At 27.2% G+C, this 22,692-nt stretch overlaps 1 protein-coding gene across 1 annotated transcript; it reads right to left on the minus strand.

Moving 5' to 3' along the window:
- Nucleotides 1–10,621: 10,621 nt before the first annotated feature.
- LOC122849565 (very long-chain specific acyl-CoA dehydrogenase, mitochondrial-like) lies at nucleotides 10,622–13,560 on the minus strand. The gene is made up of 2 exons (XM_044148321.1): nucleotides 13,487–13,560; nucleotides 10,622–12,431 (listed from the first exon to the last, which is right to left on the minus strand). The coding sequence occupies exons 1-2, from the start codon at nucleotides 13,558–13,560 to the stop codon at nucleotides 10,622–10,624; spliced, it is 1,884 nt and encodes a 627-aa protein (XP_044004256.1).
- Between the last annotated feature and the right edge of the window lie 9,132 nt (nucleotides 13,561–22,692).

A 22,692-nucleotide genomic window follows, 5' to 3' on the forward strand; every position in this document is an offset into this window, starting at 1 on the left:
CTGATTCTTTTTGATTGTTTTTATTTTATCGATCAAGTTATTCATAACCACAAAAAATTACAATGCTTACACTTGCAGTTTTATACTAAACACTAATCCGATAATTAACCATATGTTTTGCGTTTCAAATTTACCTAACTCAAATTTACCTAACTTAAGTGTAAATTACTTAATTTTATAACCATTAATTAACTTTTTATGGAATTATTTTTGACACAACAATAAAATGCCAATTGTTAAATAAGTCCCAAAACATAACAAAAATAGCATACCCAGCGCCACCAATTTAATTTCGAGTTCCCCCGGATAAATTATCATTGCTGGTAAAAAAAATTTTTTTTTTGTAAAAATATAAAAAAATTTTTTTAGTATTTTGCAAATAAAATAGTGTCATGCACTAGAGAATAATTTTTTAATCAATCTCGTAAAATTTCATAAAATTTAATTAAGTTTTAGAATAAAAAAAGTTGTTTGGAAATTTATTTATTGTAAACTCCGTCGATAAACGAATCTTTAATTTTTTTTGTTAAATAAACAAATTCTGATACTGTCATGCAGTGCATTATAATATTATAAGTGACTTTACCAAATTTTAGGTCTTTATATTGTTTTTTACTAATTAAAAAGTTGTTTGGAAAAAATGACAGATAAGGTTAGGTCTTCAAAGGTTGTCATTCCTCTTAAGACGTGAAGACATTATATCTTAAATATTATAAACAATACATTAACTATATGTTAGCAAAAAAATACAACTGTATGAATATATAAATCGAACAGAAATAATTAAATAAAATCTTTTCTTTATTTGATTGATTGTGGCAACACAATACTGCACGCTTCAATTTGGATTTTTATTTTTTGTTTTAAAATATTTAATAGTTTTTGTGTGTATATAAATAAATTCTGTAAGATTAATTTAAAAATAATGATCAAAGGAAATATGACAGTTTATAATATTTTTTATTTTGAAACCCGGGTGGAAAAAATCTGTCTGGATTTTCTCCGGATTTCTACGCAATTGAGACTTCCGGAGATATTTACGGAGTAATCTCCAGACTATTTTCATATCTCCAGATTTTTCCCGGAATTTTTGCTTAAAAAAACCAACAAAAAAAAAATCAAAAAATCAATAAAAAAACCAGAAATAAGAGTACATACGAAAAAGAAAAGAAGAATTTTTTTCCAAAAAAATCTGAAGAAAATCCGGAGAGATTATTTCTACCAGGGTTATGTAAAAATATTTAATAGTTTTTGTTTGTACATCATAAATAAATTTTTTAAGATTAATTTAAAAATAAAGTTCAAAGAAAAATTCAACGGTTTATAATATATTTTTTATTTTGAAGATGATAAAAAAATTTTTTTGCGATTAAGCTACTAATAAATTAAAACCTCAAAGAAAAAATGAGCCTTTAATTTTTCTTTTGTAAAAAGAGTTGGAAATTTATCCAACGGTTTATCGAATCATTTTGTAAAATAGCAAAAAACGTAAACGAGCTTTTGGCGCGCAAATCTCGCATCTCATACTCTTGTTCCTTGATTTTTTTTTTATTTAAAAATTTTTTCTTTCAAGTGAACTGAAGTGGTGAGTAGCGTGAAAAAAAGAATGAAGGTGGTTGAAATGATTTAATGAGAAGGAGAAGAAAAAAAGAATAATGTTAGTTTGCGTATTAAAAAAAAGTGGGTTATTATTTTAGTCGTTGCAGAAAAAGATAAAAGACACACGACTAACTTGCTGATATCAGAAAACTTTTTTTCCATCTGCATATTTTTATAAAAACAAAAAATACATAATACATATAATATACCTTTAATAATTTATATATTTTTATCACGATTTCAAATATATATAATTTTTTTTTTCTATTTCCATTCATTACTAGAGCTTTTTGTTTTTTTTTAAACCACAAAAAAAGCAAGGAAAAAAAAATTCTGGACAAGAAAAAAAATAGAATGAAATACACATGAAAATGAAATTAAAAAAATGTAGAGAATTTTCAAATAAAAAAAAAAAAGTAACAGGACATTCGTCCCGTATGTTCACACGCCTGCTCGAGGCTTTAAAAAAGTTGGCGAATTAGTCGCGTACTTTACGAGCTGCTGCATACTTTTCAATGTTTTTTATTTTATTTTTTTTCTTTTTGTCACATTTTTTTCGACTTGTTTATTTTATTTTTTTAAAACTATTATTATTATTCTTATCATATTTTTTTTTTTGTTCTCATGTGAACATTCATTGTGTGTTAACTGCCAAGCCGTAAAAAATGAATGGATAAAAATTGTTTTGCTTATTTTTCTTGAGTATTTGTTTTATGTACTTTTTTTAATTTGTCATTTTGTAAATTTTAATTTATTGTGACTTGTTTTGGAAAAAAATTAATACTCAAGACAGTTTTCTTATTTTGATTTTTTGAATTTTTAAAATTAAGTCAATTAATTTTAAAATTACTATTTTTTTTTTCCTTTTGACTATTCAAAAATAAAATTAACAAACAAATTTTTTCAGATCGTTACAAGTTAACTTGTAACGATCCAAAAAAACAGTAAGTATCGACTTAATTCTGTTCAATTCAAAATATATATTCCATATTAAAAGACTCTCGTAATTACTATTTAAATAAATTTACAGACTGAATAAACTAAAAGTAAATTTTTAATAAATTTAATTTTAGTATGTCCAAATCTGCAGTGTATATTTTAAATTTAATGCATATTTTTTCTAAATTTGTTTAAAATATGAATTAAATTTATATTTTTATTAAGTTTATATACGTTTTTCCACATTCACTGTTATACATTATTGCATTGAGTAAGATTTTTTTTTTTTAATTACTCTAGGCTGGCACTCCAAAGGTCTAACCTCAATTTTTTTTTTTTTATATCAACAATCAGACTGTCTCCAATTTTTTTAAGTTGACCCATACATGAGGATTACAGATAGACTCGGTAAACTCTATAATCAAATAAAAAAAGCTCTAGATGAATATTATATTAATTCAAAAAAATCTAAATCAACTTGGTGGAAATATTTCTCTGCCATTACTCCAACCTTTTTCCACCTAAAGTTTTTTCCGGTAATATCATCTATCTTTTTTTTTTTTAGTTTACAGCACACGTACGCATTGTTACAGTGTACATAATAATTATTGAAATAATGTGGAATATAATTCATTTCAGTTTTATTGTTTTAAATTATGTAATGAAAAATTATTTTTAATATACAATGTATATGAAATAGTCTGTGATCTTTTACTTTTTTTTTTTTCTTAGAGATAATTTGTCTGTAGCAATATAATTGATTGTTTTCGAATACCTTGATATAAAAGTGGCAGATTTTGTTTTTTATTCATTGTGGGGTTTGTACCCAACGGCGAGATGCCATTTTTGGAATTGAATTATCAATATAGAGCATGGATTATAGATCTCAAAATTTCGGCTTGATTTTTTTTTTTTTAATTAAAAATGTTTAACAATTTAATTTGAAAGATAAATTAATCAATGCTTATTTATTTATTCAATTGAAAATTGCATAAAAAATTCAAATTAAATTGCTAAACATTTTTAATTAAAAAAAAAAAAAAACTAATGATAATTAATCAATATTGTTTACGTTAAACTTCAAACTGAATTGTTAACAATTTTTAGCATAAACAATATTTAATTTCGTTATTGGAGGTGAAAGTATACAACATTTTTACTAAATATTAAATATTAATAAATATTTCTCTCAATAGTTTTTTATTAATGTCAATTTATTAATGCCTCTGAAAACAAAAATTGTCACTTAGCAACAGTTAAAAAACATAAATTAATTAATTAAATAAACATAAACAAATGAAATATTATTGCGAGAAGTAATATGAATCGAAGCGAGGCTTTATTTCTCTTTTTTATAATAGGAACAATAACTTATTAGTTGTGAATTTTTCCATCCAAATTTTTTATGTCAGATTTTATTTATTTAAATTTCAAGTTAAGGTGGAAATTTTTTTCATATATTCAAATATTGATTGTAAAATGTAGAATAAGATTTTTTTTTTCTTTGCTTTGTTTGAACTTTGATCTGAAAAAAAAGTTGAGGTCACTTTGGCGTTCGGATATGAATATATATAAGGTATATTTTTATGTACAAAATCTGATCTCTGATCATTTTTAAGATTCGAATCGATGGAAATATATTTGTAGCTTTGAGACGAAGGGTCACATGGGAAAGCAATAAATCCAACTTGCATGTATAATGCGTGCAATTGAAACAAGTTTCAATTTTATATTATTTTGATTTATTATTACTCATATTATTATACCTATCATATTAAGCTTATCAAAATTAAAATAATTCAACTGCCATATTTATTTTATTTTCACACGATTTTTAAGTAGTGGCTTTATTGAAATCCGCTTTTTGGTCATCAACCTTTATTTTTTTTGTAACTATATGCGACGATAAAAATAAGTCAGAGATATTTTTCTGGGATTTTTTATACACGAAAAAAATGGTCCGAGAAAAGATGAAAAAATCAGAGAAATACCTTGACTTCTATAAGTAAAGAAACAGTCGGAGGGAATTCGGAAAAGGGTCTGTGAAAAGTCGAAGGAATTATTTCTACCATAGAAAATACTAAAAATTATTTTTAACGTAATCTAAAGTTATGAAATTTTTATATTTATAAAATACTAAATCTAAAAACTAATTCGTTATCAAATCTATTTGATAACGTTTCTACTCGATTTTTATTTTAAATTTGATTGACCTGTTATTATTATCATTTTATTTCATTTGTTAAATATATTTATATATCTATTATAAATCAACAAAGAATATAAATATAAATTCATTAAAAATCATTTTGTAATTATTAATACTCAGTTGAATTTTTATTTTTGTGGTATTGTGATTATTAAATTTTTTATTCTAAGCAACTTATTACTTGTTATATATCTCTTGAACATAACTTCTTGAAGAGGAACTACTTTAGCTACCTTTTGTTTACCTATATGTCATTTATTTAAAATCATATTATACGAATTTTGGTGTATATTGTTTATTAATTAAAAACTTAAGTTGAGATTTGCCCAACTTCTTATTATCAGTATGTCATTAATCACTTGGTCCCTCTGATGTTATTTCGGGTTTTTTCCCACTTTTTTGATAGCATATATACTTATGCTAAAAAACAATTAAAGAAAAAAATAGTTAAGTTTCAACGTATAAACAATATTAATGGGAAGCTAATGAAAAAGTATAAGAAAAAATAATATCTATTATTTGTATAAAAAAAAAAAATAACAAAAGTCAATTAAGGGATGATTTTGCAAGTATATTGATTTATTTGGCATTTAACATTCTAATTCCCAATAGTCAGAACTGGAATAGTCGAAGCCAACGTTTCGTCGTTCGGAGTCATATTTATCAGTGACGTGCACTTCCCCTTTCCCATGTTTACTCCTCAATTTGAAAACATTTCAATTCAAAACAATTCGAGGTTCGAGTTTCCAAGTAAACTCTGGATTTCGATTATTTCGACCAAATGTTTCTCCAACTAATATATAATGAAATTGAAGAAAACTGTATTGAACTCTTGTGAACAGATAGTTGTTATAATTCCAAAAAGTATTCTTTATCAAAAAACACGTAGGACAATCTGACGGTTCAAATTTCCAAACACCATTGTTTACTGAATTACCGGGAATCCAAGTGAATATTTGTCTATGAGATCCGACATTCATTCGTTTAGCTGACCCGGCAGGTATCGAAAAATAATCATTTGCTGCGTATAAATATTCATTTTTGTCAACGTTTTTGATTCTACAAGTTCCATTCCATATTAAATTTCTTATTAAAACCGGTAAATTTGAATGCAAATTATCCAGCTTGAGCTTGAGGTTATGATCATTGGATGATTTGAAACTTTCTTGCACTTTCTTCACTAGAAAAGCAAATTCAAATATTTCCTCGTTATGCAAATGATTATTTTTTATCATTTGAAGTAATAAAGCTGAATAACCATGAATTTTTGTTGGAAGTGACGACAATTTATTTAAAAATGCTATTGTATTATTATAATTACGAAGATCATTATACTATATATGTTGTCTACAATATCAGAAATATGGAAAGTAATGCTATCCCAATTTTGTGGAGATTTGTTTAAAAAGTCTTGAGTTTTTTTATCATCCCCTAACGATATTTATTTATTATCAGTATGTTGATAACTACTTTCTGCCAAGCATATAGATTATTTTTTTTTTTTAATTACTATGTATGCTAGAAAAAAAAAAATTAAAGAAACAAATTGATATAATAACCCAATAATTTTTACGGAAACAATATAAATGGGAACCTAAGGAAAAAGTAGAAAAATCAATATATGTATATTATTTTTAAATAATACTGGGCAGTGATATATCGATGTTGAATCATTAAAATTATTATACAATAATTTTATTTTTTTATACACATTATTCAATAACCAAAGTTTGAGTTTTGCATTTATAAAAATTAGCAATAGTGATCAATATATATTATATCTTAATAATTATTAAAAATTCAAAAAAATTGGAAAGATGATCGTACACGGAAAAAAATTTTTAGCTGCAGCAACGAGCTGGATAGCTGTCTCTCCTATCCACGGCTAACTAACCTTTGGATAGTTAGCAGAGGATTGTTATTTTGGCAATCCACATTTGACAGGTTACTATTCTTGTGAAAACAGCGTGCCTACTCGTTATATTAGCTACACTTTGGATAGCTGTGGTAGCTATCCAAAGCCTGACAAGCTGGTATCGCTGTAGTAGCTATTTAGGATTGCGTATATGCATAACTATAAGTATATAGACATACGAAGTACAAACAATATATTAATGTACATTTACTAATTTTTAAAATTATTATCTAATTAATTTTATACTAAATTTGATGCACCAAATAAACGCCAACTTGAATACAAAATCTTATGCTAAATTTTTAATAGCTATATGGATTATTTTAGTTATTGTTAATAATAATTTGGTGGATCTGTCAAAAAAGAGAGGTTATGAACACAACAGCTGTTGACATTGAGATTATGTCGAATCTGACGAGTTGGTTAGCCACGCTAGCTATCCAGTCAGCTGGAATAACTAACCGATTGTCTTTTTAATATATCGGGCTTGATTATTAAATCAACTATCCTTTTTTAACTATCCAAACGCCTCGTGACTGCAGCTAAAAATTTTTTTCCGTGTATAAACGATGTTTATATTCAATGAGACTTGTTTAAATTTTTAATACTATCGGTATGTTATTATAATCACTTCCGCCCACGCATATTTTTTTTTTTTTTTTGGTATTTCCCTGACCACATCAGTTTACATGATATACATGTATATTCATGCATGAATATAAATTATATAAACTGATAAAAAATTTTTCCTTGATTAAGAAAAAAATTACTTCGTTTTAGGAAAACCAAAAAAGGTTCAAGGCCCTGTTGTGTATAAAATGATTATGATATTTTAACCCAGATGTATTTATTATAAATAAAAAATTTCTAAAGTTCAAAAAAAAAACTTGAATTTCAGTATATAATGATTGATTATTGAAAATTTTCGTACCGCCTCATAAGAAGTACTACTTGAAAGAAAAAAAGAAAAACATTAGCAAATTAGAATTAAAACCTAAATCCAAGTAATTTTACCCTTGAATAGAACGAAAAAAGGTTTTTGCCACAGTTCAAATTTTTATAATCGAGTTAATTGCGTTCTGTAGAATAGACTATTCACTTATCTTCTCCATGAAAACTACCCATAACTATTATTCTTTTGTGCTGAAATTAAATTTTTATTTTTTAAAAATGATAAAATTTATTTCAATAGTTGCACGGAATAGATATTTGTGATACGAGGGCGTAAAATAGGTGATTGTCAAATCGAGCATGTTGTGGCATGAACCACAGTCGAGGCGTAGGATAGAAGCGCCCAAGGCGGCAGCGAGGCGAAGCCAGAATCTAAAAAAAAAAAAATCTAATGTATAATAAATGATAAATATAAATTAAAAAAATTTCATTTACAACAAACTGTTGATTACTGTTTTATTAGTTTTTTATTGATCACACACACAATATTAACTAGAGCTCAAATATGAACAGTGCATTTCTCTATTTTGTATATCAAAATTTACAAAGAATAATAAAAACAAACGTAATTAAATAATTCTTATTTTTTTTTTTAATGTAAAAAAACAGAATAAAAAAAACAAACAAAACAAGTTTTTTTTAACATTACTAAATTAAATTTTTATCAACTTTTTTGTTTTTTTTTTATGTAAAAAAAAGGATAAAAAAAAAAACAAACAAAACAAGTTTTTTTTAACATTACTAAATTAAATTTTTATCAGCTTTTTTTTTTTTTTTTATGTAAAAAAAAGGATAAAAAAAAAAACAAACAAAAAAAATGTTTTTAACATTATTTAAATAATTTTCATATTATTTAACTCTTCAATATTTTTTAGGTTATGTAACCCATTAATAATTTTTAATATATGTTTTTTTAATTATTAAATAAAGTTTAATCATTAAACTTGAACAAAATTTGTCTTTGTCAAAATTTAAATTATTTTGCATGACAAACAACTTTATTATAAAGATTTGATTATTAATCTACTAAACGACGCAGGCAATAACTGTCAAGCACAGACAAGTTTGTACAAGTTTGGTTGTGTGACATGAAAAAAAAAAATTAAAAAAAAAAAATGAGACATGAAAAAAAATATAAAGCCCAAAACTAGTGTCGACATCTAGTGACTTGACTAATCATTATAAGTTACCCTAAGGGGGCGACGTTAATTCTGATCTCAGCAAAACACTTTATGCGTGCGTTGCAGTGCGTTGTGATATTGTAAAACGACTTATGCCTCTGTGTAAAACCACTTGTGCCTGCGTCCAAGCCTAAAGCGTTTTACGTAAAACCTCGTTTACCTTCTCAGTAGGAAAATGACGCAGTTTATCCACTGCGCACAGGCATGTAAAACGCGGTTTTACATGCATCAGTGATAAAAAAAAATTTTTAGCTGCAGTCACGAGGCGTTTGGACTTTGGATAGTTAAAAAAGGATAGTTGATTTAATAATCAAGCCCGATATATTAAAAAGACAATCGGTTAGTTATTCCAGCCGACTGGATAGCTAGCGTGGCTAACCAACTCGTCAGGTTCGACATAATCTCAATGTCAACAGCTGTTGTGTTCATAACCTTTCTTTTTTGACAGATCCACCAAATTATTATTAACAATGACTAAAATAATCCATATAGTTATTAAAAATTTAGCATAAGATTTTGTATTCAAGTTGGCGTTTATTTGGTGCATCAAATTTAGTATAAAATTAATTAGATAATAATTTTAAAAATTAGTAAATGTATATTAATATATTGTTTGTACTTCGTATGTCTATATACTTATAGTTATGCATATACGCAATCCTAAATAGCTACTACAGCGATACCAGCTTGTCAGGCTTTGGATAGCTACCACAGCTATCCAAAGTGTAGCTAATGTAACGAGTAGGCACGCTGTTTTCACAAGAATAGTAACCTGTCAATTGTGGATTGCCAAAATAACAATCCTCTGCTAACTATCCAAAGGTTAGTTAGCCGTGGATAGGAGAGACAGCTATCCAGCTCGTTGCTGCAGCTAAAAATTTTTTTCCGTGTGAGAAAGCGTATGACAAAGATTTTTATAATGCTAAAAATACAGCAAAATTTATAAAGAATTTGTCGCCTCTTCTAGCCAGAATAAAGGGTAATGCATATTTAATGATGCAAATGTCAGGAGTAAAATCTTTTTTTGGAAAATAAGACTCAGAGTTTCGAAATAAGACGAATCCTTATAGTTCCCAAGATCACTATACTTTTTCAGGACTTTTGAAAGACCTGAAGAAGTATGGAAAAATAAGACCTTTGGAATTTGGAAATTACTTCGAAGAGGTACGGAATGTCAAGACTTTTTCGGTATTTTTCAGTGTTCACAGCGTATCCAGACGAAAGTCTTAAATTCAAATACTGTTTCTGGACCAAATTTAAATGCCTTGACAGAAAAAAAAAAAACTGGGCATCAAAACTTTTTTCTGACCGAAGTTAAAAGCTTCAATCAATGTAATACTTTTGTTTTTAAATTCGTACGTTTTCAGGCCTTTTTCCATAATCTCAATACTTTTTTCATACTTTTCCAGGCTTCAAGACTTTTTCAGTAATTAAAATTTTTATCTCGGGATACTTTTGGAGAAAATCTGGATTCTAGTTTCAAAAAAAAAAATTTTATTCAGTAAGGAATGCGTTTCTTTTGAAAATTGTGAGGTTTTCTATTCTAAAAAGTCATTTTGGTTAACCAACTCGATAGTTCTTAATATGTCGCTTCGGATATTTTGCTCAAATTTCCTTCCGTCATTACAAATTAAATCATTATTTAAATGAGTTTATTCTCATTAGAGGCTCAAGCGCTCATCGAGATCTTCAGTTTGAGCATAGTGTGAAATTTCTAGCTTAATTATTACGAAAGTAGTGAGTGGTATTTGTAAAACATATATAGAGAAACTAATACTACGGTGCGGGAAGCTGACGCTTCGTAAAATTGCACCTCCGTATAAAATATTAAAAACCGAGTGGTGTATTTGCTTGATTAATTCCACCATTTTCACAAATATTTTGTGATATTTTTTTATATTTTTTGAATAGATCAGTATATTTTTCTGATTTAGCAATTTTAAGATTATTTGTAGTTCTACTTGATGCTTCTTGACACCATGTTTGAGCTATTAAAATTTCATGTTCAGCTGTTGGAAGATTTAAATTAGCAGCTCTACTTGCTCTACTCAATACAACAACCGATGTATATGTATCAATTGCTGCTTGTGCCAAACGATTTAATATAAATTGTTTCTCAACAATACCTTTACCATATTTAATAAGAACAGCTTCAATTGTTTGCCCATAATTTTCAACACTTTTACCAACAAGACCAGCACTATCAGATAAATTTGGATGGACCAAATGTGAAAAATTTGGTGGTGTACTTAAACCAACAGCTTTTGTTGCTCTTTTAGCAGCTTCACCAAATATAAGACTTAAATTTTCTGCTGGATTTTTAAATGCTTTTTGTAATTCTTCAAGATGACTTTCAGCATATTGAATACCAGTTAATGCAACAAATAAACTAAGAATATCATTTGTACCTTCAAATATACGAAATATTCTTAAATCTCTCATGACCCGTTCAACACCAGCGTCTTTCATGAATCCCATACCACCCAGAATTTGTATTGATTCATCACAAACCCACCAAGCTGATTCAGATGCAAATACTTTTGATATTGCAGCTTCTAAATGATAATCTTGACTTCCACTATCCATATTACCAGATGTCACATACATAAGTGATTGTGTAATATACTGTAACATTGCCATACGTGCAATTTTTTCTTGTACACCACCAAATTCATTAATTGTTTTGCCAAATTGTACTCTTGTTGTCGCATGCTCAACAGCTTTTTTGGCACATGCAATCATTGTACCTGATAATGCACCAGCCACACCATATCTTCCATTATTAAATATATTTGTAGCAACTTTAAAGCCTTGTCCTTCACCACCCAATACATTTTCAGCTGGTATTTTAACGTTATCAAAATAAACTTCAGCTGTATTACTACATTTAATACCCATTTTGCGTTCAGGTGGTCCATTTGTTAAACCACCAAATCCACGTTCAACAATAAATGCTGTAACTTTATCTTTAATTTCACCAGTTTGTGGATTTTTTATTGGTACCTGAGCAAATACTGTAAATATTTCAGCAATACCACCATTTGATACCCATATTTTACTACCATTTAATATATAATGTGAACCGTCAGCTGATTTAATTGCTCTTGATTTAACAGCACTAGCATCTGAACCACAGCTTGGTTCTGTTAATGCAAATGCAGCGTATTCACCATTTGATACTCTTGGTAAATATTTAGCTTTTTGTTCTGGTGTACCAACAAGAAGAATACCCTTAAAACCAACACTCTGATGTGACCCCAACATTGTTCCAACACCAAGATCATGCTTACCAACTACCTCAAGCAATCTACCATATTGTGTATTATTACAATTTAAACCACCAAATTCTTCAGGTATTTGCATTGAAAATACTCCCATTTCCCATAATCCTTGTTTTACTTTTTCTTCAATATCAGAAGTATCATCGTTTTTAACTGGATCATTAACTTCATTAAAAAATTTATCAACTGGATCAACAAGCATTTTAAGGGTATCTAATTGATCTTGAGCTAGTGGTGATGGAAATGGAAATACTTGATCAGTTTGTACTTGACCTCTAAATATATTCATAACAAATGATTTTGTTTCTTTCGATTCTTTTTTTCGTACTTTAACTGCTGCTTGAGCTCCATAATATCTATTGTAAAAGAAAAAGAAAAAAAATATATATTTTTATATAATACACTGAAAAAACAATCTAACCAATATCAGAACTCGTATGGCTATAACGGTTCTACTAATAGTTATCGGGGTCTCTATTATGGTCGGTATATAGCAATACTTAGGCCACCCTAGCCAAAAAGTATGTTAGTTTTCAGGATACGTATGGTCACAGTGACTATACTTCTTCTGACCGAACTCCCTAGCGAAAATGGCGACACCGATCCGACACCAATCCGACAGTCGGTTTGTGCACTGAATTTTGCAAATCGCAAATTCTCACAGACGATTCCAATTATTTTTTTTGTCAAAATTTATTCAAAAAAAAAAAAAAAACTAATATGCCTAAAATTATTAAAATATTATAACTTCAATATTGAACAAAAATTTTTATTAATAAAATGCTCTTTTTTTATATTAAATACAAAATAAAAATATACTGTCGTATGTCTGTCGGAATTGTGTCGGATTTACAATTCTCACAGTCGTGTGTCGGAATTGTGTGAGAATTGTAAAATCTTACAGTCGTGTACAGATGATTCTGACAGCTAACCTCGCTTATAATACATAAACAGAATTAAGTTTTTTCAATAAAAAAATTATTTTAAAAAAATTTTAATGTGTCTTAAATTATAAGAATATTATTTAGAAATTTTTAGACATAATATTTTATTTTTTAAATGCTTTTTACTATTTTTTTTTGTGACTTAGAAATTCTTATAGTCGTGTGTCGGTTTTGTGTCGTTTTTGTATGAGATCAGTGCACAATCCGACTATCGGCATTTTCGCTAGGGCTTTGTATCCTGTCATTGCAGGGTGGATCGATTTTCCAGTGTATTTATATGGCAAACAAATTTATGACAATTTCGAATACTTGACACTTTTTTTGTAAAAAAAACTTTGTTTTTTTCATTGTTGAGATTTATTAATTTTATGCTTGAATTGAGTATCGCAACAAGGTCATGATTACTTTGTTAAATTTATAAAATGATAAAAATTATGTGGTTAATGATCATAATAATGACAACTTACCTCGAAGTAATATTAATCAACTTGTTGAAATTTTTAGGACCTGTTACAAAGGCTTTTGACACTGTTGACATCATTCTGTTATGAATTTTAACTGTTTTACTCGATTTAAATGGAAAAAAATTAATTTAGTAACGAATGCGTTCCCTTTGCAAATTAAAAATTTTCAACACTCCGGTGGGATGACATGTCAATACCGTAATTAATATTTATAAACTTTTAGCCTCAAACTTTTTAAAAAAAGAAAAATAAACAAAAATAAATAAATAAATAAATAAACCACGTTGAGTGCTACCATCTGTTGAGTGCTACCATTGCTGAGTGCTGCTATCTACCATCTTTGGTAAAAAACAAATCTAATGGTAAAAATGAGTGGGTATTATGCGTTGCGATCGGAAGTGCACATGTGCATAGCAAAAAAATAATTATAAGTCTTCATTAATTTTTTAAACAATTAACTATAAAAAATTCTATTTTATAATCAAACAATTTGTTAAAAAATTTCCTACAAGTTTTTAGCCAAAGAAACTTATTTATATAATTACTCAGGTTGTAATCAGTTAGCCGACAATTGACGGGCCGACATAAAACTAATGATTGTAACCGATTGTAATCGATTTGTACTTCAATGTAATGTATTTGTAATTATTTGTAACCCCCCTCATTAATTGTAATTAATTAATTAAAATTCTATGTTGCACTTAGCCGACAAATCATAAGGAACACCTGTAAAAATTAATTTATGATTGTATTTTATAGGAAATCATTTGTACATTCCAAATATATATTTGTAATGTTTGTCCGAGGTCAATTTTTTTTTTAATTAATTAAATAAACATTCGAAATTAATTGCCCTAATTAAAGTTGTACGGCGCATGCGCGTAGATTTTTTTTTCTATAGTGTATCAATTGAGATGACAGCTGTAAAAGATGGCGGCGGATGTTTATTTACAATAAAAAATTTTCAACAACAAACAGCAATTTACTAAAACAATTTAAACATTATATTGTTAGAGTAAATTTTAAGCTGTTCGTTGTTTTTTTTGTTGAAAATTTTTTTTTTTTTAATTTCTACAATTAATGAGGGGGGTTACAAATAATTACAAATACGCATTACATTGAAGTACAAATCGATTACAATCGATTACAATCATTAGTTTTATGTTGGCCCGTCAATTGTCGGCTAACTGATAACAACCAATTACTCATTTATAAACTACTCACTCTGTTATTTTTTATAAACAATCGCTAATAATGTAAAAATCTATCATTGAAAAAATTTTGAGCATGGCTCTGGTTGTAGATTTTTTCACGGAGAATCCATTAAGACTAAAAAAAAATATTTAAGTTGATTTTTAAAAGTTATGTCTTTCCCAAATTAATGTGTTTTTAGTTTTTCTTAAATAAATAAACGAATTTGATATAAAAACATATAAATAACTTTTATTTATCTTTACTAGCTCTCTGTGAGTTTTTTTTTTTAACCAAAAATTATAGTCAAAAATAATAATAAAAATAATGATACAAAAAATTAATTCAATTCATAATATTGATATTAAAATAAATTGTAAAAGTTCAAAAAAAAAAACCCTATTATCTCGAGAATTCAAAAACTGATTATAGCTAAATGGAGGCAGGGGCAAATAAGGGGTCTCTGGGAGTCTGGGTTTTTTGATCACTGAATTTTAGAAAATTTTAGATTTCATGATTTTCAATATGTTTGAAATTATATGATCCCAAATCACGTTTGTACCCCCGACATCATGAGAATAAAACTTAAAAATGGTCGCCACGAATGTTTGAGTCGAAAAAGAAAACCAAAATCGGGAAAATCATAAAACCGGTGGTTTTAATAATTTTTTCACGCCTTTCCACTGATCAAAATATCCTAAAAGAATTTCTCGATCGCGTTTATACCCCCGAGACAAAAACTAATATATCAATGAATAAAAACATCCTAATAACTCAAATAATAAACTGAAATAAAAAAGAAAAAAAAATCTAAAAAAGTAATTCTTAAAAGCTTAAATAATAAAATTATTAGAAAAACAATATGAATAAGTAGAAATTAGTATCACTCAATAATAAATATATTAAAAAGAACGGAAAAATTGAGATACAAGAAAAAAAAGTAAAAAAAAAAAATATGAAATGATATTCCCGAGTCGAAATTTAGTTAAGGTCCTGATCAGAACCGGATCAGGAAACCTGGCCAGATTGTAGGGTTAGAGCCAGGATACCTGAACAGGAATGATCAGGATTCCTGACTAGAATATAACCAGGAATCCTGTTCAGGAATGGATCAGAATGTAACGCTTTTTTTTAGGATTCTGATCAGAATCGGACCAGGATACCTGATCAGAATCGGACCAGGATACCTGATCAGGAATGGAACCGGATTCCTGATCTGAAACGGATCAAGTAATTCTAAAAAAAATTAATTTTTATTATTTGATGTTTTGTAAATTGGCTAACTAATTTACTATAGCAATGTTAATGATGAAACAGGTTGAATAATAAGATTTTATATACCTAACATAACTTAAATTACCTAACCACTAGCGGGACGCAAACTCGGATCGTTCAGATTACAACTACGGGCCTTAACACGCGCGGCCATGCCGTCTATCGATGATCGGATGTGATTTTTTGCTTTCATAAATTACATCAGCTAAAAAAAACTTAAATTAGAATTTGCGACGTAAATTTGACGTAAAAATAAATTATAACAATTTGTTAAATTGTCCCTTGTCATTTTGTTTTAGAATTAAAATTAAAACTAAATCCAAAAAATATTTTTCCTGATAATATTCTGGTCAGAATCTGTTCCGGAAACCTTATTCAGGATACGTTCAGGTTTCCTGTTCCTTTCCTGAACAGGAAAACTGAATAAAAAAAATTAAATTATTTGATAAATTTTTCCTGATAGTATCCTGGTCAGAAAACCTTATTCAGGATACGTTCAGGTTTCCTGTTCCTTTCCTGAACAGGAAAACTGAATAAAAAAAATTAATTTATTTGATAAATTTTTCCTGATAGTATCCTGGTCAGAATCTGTTCAGGAAACCTTATTCAGGATACGTTCAGGTTTCCTGTTCCTTTCCTGAACAGGAAAACTGAATAAAAAAAAAAATGTTGTTAACGAAATCGTTTCCCGTTGAAAATTGAAAATTTTCAAAACTCCGGCGAATACGGGTTTTTTAATTACGGAACCATATTTATCATTATTATTATTATACATAATATATTTTTTTTTTAAATATTTATTTGAATATAAATATTGTACACAATAATAACAATGATAACATTTGAACCTAACCTCAATATAACATGTATATATTTTTAACTATATATACATATATATATTTGTTGTTTCTTTTCTAGCTGTAATTTAATTTTTAAAAAAATTTAAAAAAGTTAACAGTTATTTTATTTTTCTACTTAGATCAAAAACTTTTACTATTTTTTTTTTTTTAAATTTTATTCTTACTATTTAAATGAAAGATCGATGAAAAGAAATACCGACTTACCGATCGAAATATATTTTTTGATTGGCGCATGCGTACAAACTTTTTATTTAGAAGAAATTGTTGTAAATAATAAATTGGTAATTGTTTGGACAACCGATAACTTTTGAATAAATAAACGCAAAAAAATTATGTTGCATTCAAAAAATTCTTTATAAAAATTGCCACAGCCAAGGATATGATAGAACTTCCAAGTACAACTTTTTAAAGGCCCTTTATTCATTACAAAGTTCGCGATGACACCTATTATTATAAACAATCGTCTTACAACTGAAAATGGGTGGTTTTGATATTTCTAAATATAGCCTTGGCTGTAGAGATTTTGATGAGGAAAATTTTAAGACCAAATATAACTCTGTGAGATAATTTTTAAAAAAGTTATGAAGTGTCTAAAAAAACACAAATTCTGATATTCTGTTAATTAACAAATTTCTAGCAACAATAAAAAAAAAAAAAAATCGTAATTTTGTAGAGTTTTAAAAAAAAACCATCCTGGCAAAAAATTGCATCCATGATTTGTTCTTAGTTTTCTTAATATATCGAGTTTAAAATTTTTTCATTATCTATTTTTATCAACAATTAATTAACTAATAATCCAAAATTTTTCTTTCATATCCTTGGTTGTAGATCTTTTCAAAACCTTTAATTTAAGCCTATTTCAAACTCTCTATCTTAAATATTTTAGAAGATATGAACATTATTTATTTTTTGCCAGTGATTTCAATACGTAAGGCTTCGCCTCCGTAAAATTAATTTATTTGATAAATTTTTCCTGATAATATCCTGGTCAGAATCTGTTCAGGAAACCTTATTCAGGATACGTCAAGGTTTCCTGTTCTTTTCCTGAACAGGATTGGATAAGGTTACCTGACTTAAGGAAATCGTAAGGTGTCCTGTCCAGGTTCGGGTCAGGAATATGAGTCAGGTTCCCTGAATAAGGAATCCTGATCCGTTTCTGATCAGGGTTTGAGATCAAATAGGGCATCCTGAAAATTTTTCCATTCGGGTTATAATATATAATATTGTATAGACAGGCGCCGAGATATTGTCGCCATCAAGATGTTATTTTTATTTTCTTTGACGAACCCAACCAGGGTGTGTTTTTGTAACCTTGAACATTTTTTTTTTTTTTTTTTGCCAATCAACTTATAACCAAAGTAATCATAATAAAAAAACATAGAAAACTTTTCAATATAAATTCAAGTATTATTGTTAATACAAATTTATTTTCTAAAATTATTATATCAAAATAAAAAAATCACTCAAAATATTTATTGAGTTAGTAAAAAATTTAATAAATCTTGTTTTTTTTTTTTCACCTAAAAGTTTTTCATAAGTTTTGTGGATAACTGAGTGACAAAAAATATTGACATAAAAGTAATCACAAGAGTTTGAAAAATATATATTTGATATAAAGTATAAAATTTTTGTTATTTTTCAAGAATCAAAATAACAAAACTGAATCTTTTTTTTTTTTTTTTGTAAACTAACAAATAAAATCTTGTGCAATTTAAATGCAGTGAAATTCGATGAAATGGAATTTTTTCTTATTTCAAAATCTCAAACTGAATGATAAAAAAAAAAATACACGTATTTCTATATAGAAAAGAAAAATAAAAAAAAAATAAATGCAACATCTTTTCGATCGGTATTCGTGTTAAATATAAAAAAAAAAATCGAATTTTCCAAGATCAGAAATCTTGAATCAAGTCAATGTGGGTTTTAAGACATAATATAGTTTTTTATATATGTATGTATACATAGAAGATGGCTTCAGGGACGCGTGTAAAACCGTAAAACTTTATGAGTTTCGTTTTGCCCCTTCTGTGTTGTGGCATTCTGTTTAGAACCACAGACTTTTGTTGGCCTCAGTAAACTCGTAAAAGCTCTCATTCTAGTGTACACCACGTTCATGCTTATTTGTTTCATTTAATTCTTTATTAGTTTCAATATTTGTACATAGATGAAATGATTATTATAGTAAAAAAAAAAATATGATTAACATTAACAGTAATAATGATAATAATTTTATAATAAATGAATATTATTATATAACTATAACAGTAATGAGTCATTACGACAATTGAAAAAAAAAACAATACATAAAACTGGACTATTTTTTTTTATGACTGTTATATTCCCTCGGAATATTAAAAAAAAAAAGTTTAAAGCTTTAATTTATTTTTTGTATTTACAGGTATTATTTTGTGCTTATTGTTTTTGTTTTTTATTATTTAAATAAATTTTTTGCAAGCCTTCGTAGAAAAATAAATATTTTCGATTGATTTTTCTTTTTGAATTGTTTTATTTAAATAAGGATTTATTTTTACTAAATTAATTTTGAAAATTGATAGTTAAAAAAATAAAACGATTTGAAAATCGAAATGGTAAATGAAAATTTTATCTGTAAATGTAGATGAGTTAAGCAAAAACATTAATAATTTTTTTTACCAACCAAAATGACAATGGAAAAACAATTGCTGAAAATAGTTGACATCCATGTTCATATAAAATATTAACTAAAAAATAATTAATAATTGTTAATTTGGGATTAGTATTTTATATTTTAATTTACAATTTTTGATTATTCTGGCGATTTCATTTTGTTTGAAACAAAATATACACATAAATATTTAAACCCAAATATTTGATTGGAAAATTTTTTTCTCGAAGAATTCTACCTCGTTGTTTTTTTCGATATTTTCAACGAGGATATTTTTGTTCGAGGATATATATTTTGAGTAGTAAATTTAGTCATATATAATCGACAAATTGTGATTGATGTACTCAATATAAAAAAGGAAAATGATTTATGATTTTTTTTTATTTTAAATAACAAAAAGAAAGAGAGAAGATTATAAAAAAGGTAAAACAAAAAAAAAATTCGTTTATAAAACAAACATGAGTCATGGTTTTAAAAAGTACAAAGTCACCCATATCTGTCATGATTTTTCACACTTCTCTTCACGTCATATATAGCATCAACAAATAACAAATCTCCATAAGCAGTCCTGCGAAAAATGACGTGTGCAGCTGCACAGCGTAATCCCTGAAGAGTATAATATATTTATTCAAAAGAAAAAAAAAAAAATTTATCACCACGATATCGAATTTACTTTTTTACTTTTTTTTTTCTACATTTAAAATATATTTTTATATTTTTTATGCTCATTCGATATTACTAAAGTGATTTTTATTTTTAGTATACAAAAATGTATTTGTTCGATCGAAATACATCAAAGTATTCATATGAATAGAAAAAAAAAAAATTAAAATTTACAAATCAAGTAAAATTGCAAGTAAGAGGATTTATTTTTTAAGACGATTTCAATTCATTGGCTTATAATATCAACGCAATTAAAGGCGATAGAAAAAATAAAAAAACAAAATTCAATAGAAAAAAATTTATATTATTTTTTCTCGTATATAAATTCTGACATTTAAAATCATAATTATTTTTTTTTACTATAAAACTGATTTTTTTTTTCCTTTTTATATTAAATTCTTATATCAATGTGAATTTTTTCGTGAAAGCTTTTTCTTTTTTTTATCATTTAGTTGTAAAATTTTATAGTTTGTTAGCACCAGCTTTTTACGATTCGTATAATTTTTTCTTTTTTTTTTTTTTATATGTAATGTATGTATTGGACGATATTGCAAGTGCACCAAAACGTCTTGAATGTGAAAAAAAATATAGGCTATTACGTAGAAATATAAACCCGTGGAGAAGCTCATCCACGTAGCATTGAAACGCAGCAAAATATTTTCCGGGATGTATCCAAGCAGCGCAACCGCTATTTTTTTTTTTTTTTTTTTTTACTATACCAACTATTTCATTCTGGCTTTCTCTTTTCCTCGAAATGCTTAGTACGTGTATGGAAATCGAAATGAAATTTTCCACTTTATACATACATGTTTTCATTATAATGCACGCGCACGTTAAAGCTGCTTCAATTTTTTTGTATTTATCATTTATTATTATTATTATTTCTATACGTTTTTATTTGACACTTTTATTTATCATACATTTCATGTTTTATTTCACTTTATTCGTCTTTTTTTTCATTTATTTTATTTTTCTTTTATTTATTCATCAACCGACAAATATGTTTTTCTTTCTATTCAATTTTTTTTTACCGTTTTATTTATTTCCAATCATTGCGTCAACAGTTGATTGCCGTTTAATTTTTATAGATTAATATTCATTCATTCAATTTTCTTCTAATAGTTATCAAATTTTTCCAACAAATGTTCTTCAATTTTTATTGCAAAACAAAAAAAAATGAAAATATCTTTCTATTTTCATTCAAACTATAAAATATGGAAAAAAAATTGATTGGTGAATTAAACTAATTATTCAATGTGGCTGCGAATTAGATCTTCTGATTAGTTGATGACCTCTTGGATGAAACTACTGCGTTTTAGGTGTCACTTAGTCTTGCATTAATGTCCTTGTTGAATGTAACCAAGGAGCGTTTATTTTGGCCTCGAGGAAATATTAGAAAAAAAAAATAATATTTGATGAATAAAGGTAATATACGTAAGGTGAATGTCCCTGCTGTAGAACGCTTAACAAACTGATCTCGTGTTTTATTCGTTTTTAAAAATTCCTATCAGTAAATTTCCAAATTTTTTTTTTCCCTTAGCTACTATAGAATATAATTAACATATGTTAATTTTTTTTCATTAAATAATGATTAAAAACACTTAAATTAATTTTTTTTAAATATTTCATTTATGTCCCTGTTGTGGAACGCCAAATTTTCACTTGTCCCAAATGTTGACATCCCAAAGACCCAGTTATGGACAGGCAAAAGTAAAATAGTATTAGTATATCAAATATTTTTTATGCATACTAATACATACAAAGAAAATTGAAAACAACTAAATATTTTAGGTTAAACACATAATTATTAACACCTGGACAAGGCTGAATTTGTGTCCCAGTTATTGGACTATTCATTAATAAATATTAATATATATTTAAAAAAAAAATATAGTCAAGCCCTCCAAGGTGCACCCTAAGTGTTCCGTAGGATTTTTTATTTTTTTTCTTGCTGTTCAATTTGTTTTTCCATTTTATTGTAAAATAAATGACTGTCTTTGTGTTTTCTTTTATTAAAAAAAAAATGAAGGACCAAAAAATTAAAAAAAAATATTGTAGAGTAGACAGATTATGCGATGTCGATTGAAACATTGCCGGAATTGATCGGTCGATATTTGAAATTAGGCCATGTCCAAAAATGGGCATATCAAATCTAATAAGGCCCAGAGCCCGAGTAGAAATTCAGGTCAGGTTCGGATCAAGCCCTGATCAGGCTTGCCTGATTTCAAATCCAATCTGGATCCAGATACTGGATCCGAACCTGATCAGGATGTAACGCTTTTTCGTAAGGTTTGGATCCAGAATGGATCAGGATACCTGATCAGGCTGTAGTAAAGATACATGATCCATAATGGATCCAGATACTGGATCCGAACCTGATCAGGATGTAACGCTTTTTCGTAAGGTTCGGATCCAGAATGGATCAGGATACCTGATCAGGCTGTGGTAAAGATACATGATCCATAATGGATCCAGATTCCGGATCAAAACTGGATCAGGATACATGATTTATTCAAAAAAAAAATTAATAATTTCAAATTTATTTTTTTTTTTAATTTGAAATCTAACGCTTAACA

Source organism: Aphidius gifuensis, linkage group LG2, assembly GCF_014905175.1.
Source record: "Aphidius gifuensis isolate YNYX2018 linkage group LG2, ASM1490517v1, whole genome shotgun sequence".
NCBI lineage: Eukaryota > Metazoa > Arthropoda > Insecta > Hymenoptera > Braconidae > Aphidius > Aphidius gifuensis.